This window comes from Apteryx rowi, unplaced genomic scaffold (genome assembly GCF_003343035.1).
Source record: "Apteryx rowi isolate R43461 unplaced genomic scaffold, aptRow1 scaffold_398, whole genome shotgun sequence".
In the NCBI taxonomy this organism is placed as follows: domain Eukaryota; kingdom Metazoa; phylum Chordata; class Aves; order Apterygiformes; family Apterygidae; genus Apteryx; species Apteryx rowi.
The window spans coordinates 215,778-226,731 of record NW_020450507.1 but is presented as its reverse complement, the minus strand read 5'-3'; the positions used below and the strand labels follow the sequence as shown (position 1 = coordinate 226,731).

General features: G+C 34.5%; 1 protein-coding gene across 1 annotated transcript; it reads right to left on the bottom strand.

Annotated features, from left to right (window-relative positions):
• Positions 1–2,911: 2,911 nt before the first annotated feature.
• GNPDA2 (glucosamine-6-phosphate deaminase 2) lies at positions 2,912–9,512 on the bottom strand. The gene is made up of 6 exons (XM_026074725.1): positions 9,349–9,512; positions 8,942–9,043; positions 8,236–8,418; positions 7,726–7,910; positions 7,450–7,624; positions 2,912–3,955 (listed from the first exon to the last, which is right to left on the bottom strand). Exons 1-6 carry the CDS (start codon positions 9,470–9,472, stop codon positions 3,897–3,899), a joined length of 828 nt encoding a protein of 275 aa, XP_025930510.1. The 5' UTR covers positions 9,473–9,512; the 3' UTR covers positions 2,912–3,896.
• Positions 9,513–10,954: the final 1,442 nt, after the last annotated feature.

The window sequence follows — 10,954 nt, the reverse complement described above, 5'->3', positions numbered from 1 at the left end:
AGAGTATTCCATATCTCTAAGGTAAAGCTACATAAGCTGTTGCTACTACTAACCAACTCAAAGGAAAGCTACTATGAACAAAGGCTAGCATTGATATTATTATTCCTCCCCCTAAAAACCTACCCTCTACATTTTTAAGAAAGTCAGAGATAGTGGTATTTGCTGAGAGCAAAGGTTCTTTTTTCTAAAGCATGTTTTTTTTTTTCTTTAAATAAATCTAAAAGCAGAGTGAAAGGTCTAGCTTTGCCCTGAAGAAAAGGGTAGAAATTAAAGGTAAGCTAGGGATTATCCAAAAAGTAAATTAATCCTTCATGAAGTTGCTGAATATGCCAAATATGTATAGGTTGTCTAATTAAAGTTACATGTGTAGGTAATGCTACTTGGGACTGAGACAGGAACTCAGTCTTTTAGTCTTGTAATAGTCATTTGAAACAGAAAAAAATACAGATTCCTAATCTAATTCTGAGGGGACTTGTACATGATGTCAGATTTGTGAGCAAGGATTTTAAAAGAAACTGGTTAGTACTGTTTAACTGTAGAACAATAAATAAAGTAGTAGTTCTGACTGTGACAAAATCTGATTCCAGCAAGTCACAGATTTAAACTTTTTCCTTTTAAAACATATTTTAAATACTTACTTACTGAGGAAAAGGAGTATTTTTTGCATAACATGCAAAAGTAGATCTCCTAGCCTAAATTAGGATTTACTTTTTTATCTAAGAACCTATAACTTAAGACTTACTGAACTTGAAAATACTTGCCTTACTATTTGGATTTTAACAACAGACTACAGGGTAACAGTTTAAGCTTAATGCAACTTTGTAAGATTAACTTAGTAACTGACAAGTATGGAAGGTACTTTCACAGAAGAATTGGTATTTCATAAGAAAGTAATTGGAAGTATCTCAAGGACTGACATGATAGGTAGAAACAGTTTAGTAGTATAGAAAAATGAAGTCATGAATTTTCAGGGACTAGCATGGAGTTCCATATCTGGCAGAATCCACAAATTATAAGTGAAAAAAGCTTGACAACAGAAGCTAATCAGAGAACAACTAAACACCGTTCATGAAGAGGCAGATATATTCTTAGACCCACTCAGACAAGTATTGCCACTAGTGTACCAGTATTTGAACTGTAGTGTCTGCCTTTCACAGACAGAAACTCAAATAATTATGAAGAAGTGGAGATACTAATTTCTCTATTTTTTCAGGTCTTGAGAGAGCACAAAAGAGGGCTTTACTTGGTAAGCTTTGCTAGAAAGGCAGAAGATTAAAAGGTGTTCCAGAATGAAGAACAAAAATAAGGAGTTGTAGAGGGGAAAAACTTTCAGAACAGCATTAAAACAGAAGGAGGGATACAAAGGCTATGGATTGCCATTTAGGCTTGAACTAAATTTCCTTAGTAGAAGTCCCAAATAGTTTTGCCACATGATGGTTTGTAATCATTAAGAACATAGCAACCTGAATTCAAGGTTTATAGTCTGATATTTTTTGTAATACAAGTATTTACTTCATAAAGTGAAGCCTTTACTTAGCTGTAAAGACCAAGAAGGACAAGTCATCACACTGGAAAGTCTAAAGTAGGTGGACTTCGTGAATCATATGCTACCTGTAAGTCTTGTCCTGCAGCACAATTTTTGCAACTTTTTTCCCCCCACCTTATAAAAACTGCAAGTACACAAGTTGAGTCCTACAGCTGAAAGCCTGTTTTAAATCACTTGTAAGAGCTACAGTTAAGATCTCTGAAACACTAGCAGTTGTTGCAGTAAAGTAGCTTAAGTCTGAAAGATTCTTGCATCCAATAGTTTAGGCCATGGCCACTGGGCATATTGGGCCTGTAACCCCAACTTTAATACACAGTTTCTAGCAATCATTAAGAGTGTTAATGAAGTTTGTGATGCTGAGTGTTTGCAACCTAATGACAGAAATAACCACTTTGATCTTAATTAACAGACAATCTGAACACTCAGCTTTTCAAAACTTGTGCTTGTGTCACATGGCATGGCAGCGTTGCTTTTTCTTCTCCCACTGAATTTTTGTGTGGGCAAAGATTCAGCCACTGCAATAGAAAGATTCACCCTATGCAGGCTTATGAGAAGTTACTAGAAAACAAGGAACTGAGTTTATTTTCTGAGTGGTTCTGATTCTTCAGCTGCAAATACTACATCACCAGTAGTCATGTACAAAGCAGCTGTTCCACTCAAAATGATGTGGAAAGCTTTGCGTGAAACCTCCAATATATTAAAGCAGAAATTTACTTAGTTTGCTCTCAATATCACCATACTACCATAGTCCTTAATGCTATTTTTATTCATATCACTTCCCCCCACACTTTCTTCAGGGCTGATTACACCCCCCCCCCCCCAAAAAAAAGTACAAATCATATGCCTTGCCTTAATACAAGCAAGTCTACCTCATTTACTGTCAATGTTTAATTCTACTTTGGTCATAATATGCAATTAGGAATATTCCTTTCAGCTGATCCAACATACAGACTTTAGTTAGTTTAGTCAGTTCCTATAATACAGTTCTTCCCTCCTCCCAGAAAAAGCCTGAGAAAGCTGCATCAAATCAAGACAGTTCTAGATGTGTGGTATTCTATAGAAGCCTGACAAGCACACTGGAGTACATCTCTTCTGTTGATTCTGTTACAGTGATATTACAATGTAAAGAATTTCAGGAATCAGTTTAGTGTAGCTAAATTGTTCAGTTGTAGGGAAGAGGTGTCTGAACTCTAAAGGCATCTGGAACTCCCTTCCTCCCCTTGCGTAGGTGCAGGATACTTATTCCAGAACTCTGGTGCTGATTCTCACTAGGTGTATACTCAGGCTTACTATACTAGTATAGGTATTTAGTCCTGACAATCTACATTAGAAACAATTTACATTAGAAACAAAACAATTTTGACATGAGATTTATATTCAAATTTTACTTGTATTAAAAGTAGGAAATAACATTCCTTGTAACAATTCAGTGTTTATAATGACACAATGAGAAGTAACTATTGCAAAGTGGTTCAGATAACAGTTGTCTTTAATGCATGATCATTTAAACTTGCAGACATTGATCTTCTGTAAATTAACCTATTTGCAGGCATTTAATAGGAACAATGATACAATTAAACATGTCTACCTCCAGAAAGGAACATTTAGATTTCTTATGTATAAAGCTCAAATACCAAAAATATAAAAATCCTAAAGTAATTTGAAATACATGAGAAGAAAAAAGTGCCATGGCAGAAGTTTAATGTTTGTAACTGGAGTAGGTTGTTACAACACTTTGAAGGATCAGGTGCATTTTTAGGCACTGTTTTGAAGTCTCATTTGCCTGAATTATACAGTAGGATTTGAGATACCCAAAACTGTTTGTACAAGATAAATTTAAGGCAACCAAGTGCAAAAGCTCAGTGTGCATTTGATATATGTAAACAGAACATTTCATAGTAAAAGTTGTGCAACTATTACAAGTCAATAGTATGGACAAAGGCCAAARCCATTCTGCCTAGAGACACAAATGCAAAGTGTATTTGCACTAATGGAGCCAAAAATTACAAATGCTTGGAAATAAAGTATCATTCTCTAACACAGGCATTACACTGCTTTGCTAAATGAGTGCTCAGCTGCTTCCCCCYGCTCCCAACATGCAGTCTCCAATAAGTTTGTTCTGTTCCATTTAGTTACTGTAACAGCCAAAGACAGAGCTCCAAATGTTAAAACAGAATGTACAACACCAAATAGATATGGAATGTGAATGTACAGATATTGGACCTTTAAAAAAAATACAGTACCTAGGATTCCCCATTTTAGCCAGTTTTCAGTATATTGCATAGCAGTAAATTCATCTGCTACCTAAAAACGTTGTTCACCCACATGGAGTTCCTCCTCAATTCTTCTTTCAGTTTTCTTTCATACTGTACAGTGGGTCCACAAGTTTATTGTGCACATGCATTAAACCTTGGGGGGAAAGCAACAATGCCAGCTTTACATTAGTTATAACACTTTCAACAAGTTTTTTCTATCCACATTTTTATTTGTGGAGTTTACTTCATCAAGTACACATTTCAAACAGTTCACTGARAAGTACACTGGCTATTCAAAGTATTTTAAGAACAGAAGTAATTAACTTAGCATTATTCCTGCATCACTCAGAAATACTACTGACATCTTCAGCATAAACTGATCAGGCATATGAAAAACATCTCAGAACTCCAGCCTATCTGGTAGCAGACTAGTCAGAGAATGAATTTGAAATATTTCCAAATGAATTAAGTGCATGATAGAAATTCGTCTCTTTGTATTAAGGTAAAAAYTGCATAACAGCAAGGTAAAAATTCCCTTACTCCATAATTTGTAATAAAAGTCAGATTTATTCATAATGATACATTTACAGCATTCTAGCATTGTGGTGTTACTATTTTTGTGATTAATGCTATACTTGTGGTCCTAGACAAAAGAAAGCAACTAAAAATATCTAGACTACTAATGCAGATTCAGAACTTCAGTAGTTCAACTGTTTTGCATCTTAGCAGATTTATTATTTTGGTCATATACAAGTCACCATAGTGTAAATAGGTGAGTATTTTTTTTTTTTTAAATCAGGTACCCTAACTTTGGAAAACGCTGAGAAGAGATCAGAAAGGTACAGCATTCTTCTTTATGTTAAAGCTGATTTAGTAAAAATGTTACCTACATCTCTGCATGGCATTTAGTCACTTTGATGTTTTTAGTCATTAAGATGGCATGAGGTTAATAGCAGCAACTAATCCATGTGCAGTAATCTGCAAATTAGGAGTCCAATCTAGCACCAAACTAAAGATTAAMTTCTACAATTACACAAATGCAAGTAATATGCAATACTAAAAATAAGGAAGAATATAGAGAGATTTTCTTAGAAACCCTGAAACTCAAGTTTGGCAGTAGGGCACATCCCAAAGATTATCTGTAGCCAAGAATACACATGATGCATCATGTACCCAACTTACTGTCACTGTAGCAATATTAAATTTGAATATTTAACTATACAATCTGAGGTTATTACTTTAAGTGACTGTACCATGCAGCATCTGCTCCCAATCTGTATATGATTTTTTTTTTAAATGCAGATACTATTACTTTTTCCATAGAACAGGCTGAAGAACTCTGTTCATTTTTTCCTCTACGGTAATGACTTAGCTTCAGATTTTTGCCTTCAAGTGTTTTGTTGTTGGTTTTTTTTTTTTTTTGCACAACATAATAGTACTACTGAGGAAGACTTTCCCAGATTTCATGAAGCATTAAGTATTGCTTTGACATACAAGGGAAAGAGTCAGTAGTGTTTCAGGAGTTTAATAGGAAGTGGGAAAATAAGTAGGCATTTGATATAAGAGTCATTGATGCAGGAAAATAACAGCTGCAGTCACTATTCAAATTAGAACTCATGTTATGAGCTTCAAAGCATTCCACCTCCTGCCAGTGTTTTCTTTTCTAAAAGAGGAAAAGGAGACAATTCCCCACTTTTTTCCTAGAGGCATGAAAAATGCTTACAAGTTCTGCCACTGCCATATTTAATGATGATATTGAAATCCTATTGGTCAAAGTGTGTTTCAAGAACAGAGTTAGAAACAAGAGTTGATATTTACAAGACAGAGTCCCTTGGTTGATGGAGGCCAAAAAAATCCAACATTCTTTATTTCAAAGGAAAAGTCCTGCTACCTATTCAACTCAAGTATTCTTTGAATAAATGTATGTGTACATCATTTCAGAGAAGCATGCACAGGTGTGGAAAAAGCTTTCATGCATTAACTCTTCTCTGCAGACTAATCAATAAATTCAAAACTAATTCGTTTGGCCTCTCTCTCCAAAATAGAGGTTACCTTTCCCTTTCTATTAAGAAGGTTTAAGCAGATTTGATAATTTCAGCCTCTTAATAGGCTTTCCAAAAGTTATGGGTAAGCAGAGAGGAGTAAAAGTTATTCTAGATCCATAGCATCCAGACCATCATGCTGGCTGATAGCTAACAGTATTTGAAGTTTCATCTAGTATCTTGATTTTTTTTTAAATGGTGAGAAATTGTAGTAATTAACTACCATAATTAGCAGTCCTTAAGAACTACCTAGCTTCTTAAGTCTAACCTGAAGATCAACATTCAGAAAGAATTCCAGATTTGACCACTGATTTCTCTTCCATCTTAAAATGAAAAAAACTCAAATTGATTTATGAGTGAGGAAAACTTAGCCCATTTAAAGTAAACAATTTCTAAAAATTCTACTCCTCTGTATATATTACAGGGTAATTAAATATGGTGTGAAAGAATAGCATACATTCACATACTGTAGCCCTTAATTTTTTTAAAGGAATGGTGAATACTGGTGTCATACCTAGCAATTCTACATTAGTATGTTTATATATTTTCTGAACAAAGCTTGTTTGTATGAAGACCATAGAAGGTTTATAATTCATCCAAGTAGTCCAGATACAAGTCTAAACTTGTTAAAGTTTAACTTTGAAAACAGCAGTAAGTAGTATCTAGTAGCATGATGCAGGTGAAGACTATCCCTCCCCAATACACAAACAGGATACTGAAAACTCCAAAATTAAAGCATTACCTACAAGTGTATCACACTAAAAATCTAATTAATGTCAGATTTTGCAATCTAATGCATCTATGGACACCAGTGATACAATACTCTAAGAATAATTTCATAAATAACAGTCTAGATCTCAGATACCTCAATAATAGGAAATTCAAGTGAGACTGTTGTGATATAAACAGAATTTTTCTGTTTTCGCCTATATTAGCACAGCAAACGCAGCTCCACAGCCTCAGTGGAGCAAAACTAAGTAGGAATTCTCAATGACTATCAAAAATTCAAAGTTACCTTAAACCTAAATATACCTACTGCAAATATGAAAAGCACAGTAAGTGTGCAATGTATTAAAAGCCAGTATAGATTGTGCAAACTCCATTATATGCAAGATGTCCTCAACTGACTGCAAAGCCCACATCACACCAAGTTTACTAGACAATGCTTTACAAGATATCAAATTGCGAGTCATAACAAAACAAGTCATAACAAAAATATCATGGCATATATCATGATTAATAGATGTATCAAGTTTTAAGTGAAACACTTTCCAGTGGGTTTAAGATCAGTATACTAGACACAGACTGCTGCTGTTTTCTAAACATGCAGTTGAAGATTACTCAACTACAATTTCAAATTGGGAGCAAAGGAAAGATCTTATTCAAAGGAGATTTTTCAGGAATATCAACTGACATACTCTGATCTCATATGTAAGGAACGCAAGATGTCTCTTAGCACTGTTCCACTCAAGACAGAAGTTAACATTTCATATTTTGAATACAGAACATTATACATTAGCTACCCTAATGTGTTGGAAAGCCCAGACTTAACATAATTTTAAATTTAGTTTTCAAATATGGGTAACTGTTCTGATTCAGTGCTCACCTTTAAAGTACTTTACAGTTTTAACTCTTAGTTCTAAAGTAGCATCTTCATCACATACAAAGATAGTGCGAGGGTGCTGCTGGAAAGCAGAAACTGTCCACATATGATTGACCCCTTCTTCAATTGCTTTGTACAGTGCAAAAGCTTTATGTGCACCTGTTATAAGAATCATCACCTGCAAAAGAAAGGTCTCTGTTTACTTTCAATCCCAGTATATATATACCAGCTATGGTCTTGAAAACAGATACATGCAACTAAAACTAAATGAGTTCTTACTTCTCTAGCATCCATCACTGTACCCACACCAACTGTTAGCGCCATAGTTGGTACTTTAGATAAGTCTCCATCAAAGTATTTAGCATTTGCCAAAATGGTGTCCATTGCTAAAGTCTTTAATCTTGTTCTTGAAGACAAACTTGATCCTGGTTCATTGAATGCAATGTGGCCATCTGGACCAATGCCTTTTCAAAGTTAAAAAAAATAAATCATTCCAGAGCTACAGGTCAACAGATATCCTCAGACATAGTAAAAGAAAAGTTTTAGGATAAATTCTTTTTTAGTCCCCCGCTTTCAAAAAATGCACTGAAAACTTATTTCAGAGTAAGTTATTATTGGAAACTGGACACCAACCATTCTGTTTTGATAATCACACCAATTCTTTGTTAGTCAGAGAACTTTCTTATACTATATTTAAGAATAAATTTTTTAGCAAATTTCTAAAAATAGTGACTACAGATTTAGTGCATTTGTTTGAATCTTAACTGATCACAGAATATTTTGTCATACCTCCAACAAACAGATCAATCCCCCCAGCTTCTTCAATTTTCTTTTCAAATGCATCACATTCTGCCTGTAGGTCTGGAGCATTTCCATCAAGGATATGAGCATTATTTGGATCTATGTCAATATGTTTAAAGAAGTTATTCCACATATAAGAATGATAACTCTCTGGATGATTTCTGGGAAGCCCTGCAACCATTTGAAGTGAAGTTAACATATTACAAATTTATTTAACCAACCTTAATCATTTTAGTCTACATATAATAAACATGGCATGGAGGACAAAGCTTTTTAAAACAATCTAACAAATCAAAGCAGAATTTGAAACAACACTGATGAGTTTTTCCTATTGCTATGCAGCAAGGTAATTGGTTTAATACATTCACTTTGCACAAATATCACAAAGGAGGTAAAATCTTCATAAGAAATGAAGTGACAATACTATGTGACAAAGTACTTCCTGAGGGAGTATTTCAGTTATTTACAAGCATTGAATTTATCTCAGGATCTACTTGGACTAGTTAATAACTCTTTACATTTTTGAGAATAAATAAGACAGACACATGCTTAAATTACCTGGTGTATGTAAATCTAATGTAGAAGCACAAACATATCAGACCTTGATCTTGTCTTTTATCTAAAAGTGTTTAACAATTTTAATGAAGAAAGTTCCAGTGTACCATATTCTCAAATAATTAACAGCACAGCTTACCTACATATTCATCCATATTGAAAGTCTTCACATATTTGAAAGAGAGATCTCCATTCTTGTGATATTCTATCAGCTTCTTGTAGCATCCCAAAGGCGTACTCCCTGTTGAATAAAGTTTTTCTACTGTGCTATATATCCACACAACATTTTCAGAGTGTATTTAAATCTCTTCATAGTCAGATTTTGCTACAATGCTTTTCAACAGAATTAAAAGAAAACTGTCATTTCTCACCTATCATTATCACAGCTTCTTTTAAAACAAGAATATTTCATATTTAAATTAGAAATATGTTGCGAGTATTACCAAAGATATAACTATTTTGTTCTTACAGAAATGATATCTGTTAGCAATGATGCAAATACATTTTTAGGTTTAGTCAATTACATAGGTTTTGAAGAAAACTTGCCTGTTGGTAGACCAAGTGTGAAATATCTTCCTTGACTTGGCTTGAATTGGATAATACGATTACAGATGTATTTTGCTGCCCATTCACTAGCCTGATCATAATCTTCAAGGATTACTAGTCGCATTATGGCAGTGAGGGACTTGTACAATAAAATAAACTTAAACCTGGAGAAAATGTTAAAAGTTTAAAATAAGCACCATAAGAATACCTATAAACCTCTTAAATAAGAGGAGCTAAACAATCACCTTTTATATCGATGAGGCATAGCACTAAAAAAAAAAAAGGATATTTTACTTGCATAAATTTTGTATTCTTGCAGTCCTATCTCAAACTGCAGCACCGTGAAACAATCAAAAAAGCACCTATAGAATCTAAGCAATAAATATCAGCCAGAAGTTACTTATTAAAATGCATACATAAAATTAAAGCAATTTGTGGGAAAAAGCTAAAACAAGAAGAGAACAAAGCCATATTTTGAATTTTGATCTTTTACAAAGAAAAAGTTACTATCCTTAGAAAAGAAGAACATATACTGCTTGAAACACAAAACAAACAAAATAAATTAGAATAAATTCTTTTTTTTTCCCCCTCCTTATGACCAGTTGCATCTCTTAAATTTAGAGAACAGGCCTGGAATAACCCTGTATGTCTATATTCAAAACATGTAACTGGAAGTAATCAGTTCCTTTCAGTCCCATCCTAAAACCATAAACACTTCTGGTAAGTCTATTGATATGCAAAAGTGTTAAAACATTAGAAGTATTGAAATCCTTCAAAATTCATGAGAAAAAAAAATAAGGCATAAGGTTTCACTTTTTAATTCTAACATAACTTTAAACAGAAGCCTGAGACATTCATTCTCTGAGTTTCTCATTCTGAGCACGAAAGTATCAAGTATTAAGATGAGCATCTACAAGACATATGATTGACTATTAAAGCACGACTCTTTCTTGCATTTAAGTGAGAGAATTTTCCATAAGGTTCTGCTCAGAAGGATCAGTTCTTAATAGAAAGACTGAGGATTTTTAGCCAGATTGCAAGGTACTAAGCCACCGGTTTTCACCATAGCATGCTTGGCACTAGTCAGAAGTGGAGTATAGCTGCCCTTAGACATGGGATGAACCTAAGTTTCAAACCATGACTAGCACACACAGATATCCTTAGCTGACCCGAGAAGAGAAGCCAGTTTTAGAAGAAACAAAATTACATTACAATAGCATCTAACAGATCAACATCTGCTCCTCACACTAAACAGGGTAGGGAGTGACCATCATCTTCTGCTTACTCTATTACTTCCATTTCCTGGACTGTAAAACTGTCACAGGTCAAACTCACCTCTGTAGAAGTAATGCTATACCACTGATACTAAAAAGCTAACACCCTCATTTTATCCCAGAGATAGAAATAGTCACTAAAAACAGAACCTGCAGCTTCAGGGCAACCCCATAAAGCCTTGACGAATTTCCCCAAAGAAACTGGTAATGCTTTTTAGGGAAGGGGGAAAAAGGGGGGGACTCGGGAAGAGGCATTTGAACAACCATGACTTTTCGGCTGGAAACATCTTCGGTATGGCGAGTCCACAGCGGCCCCGGAGGAGAGAACCCAC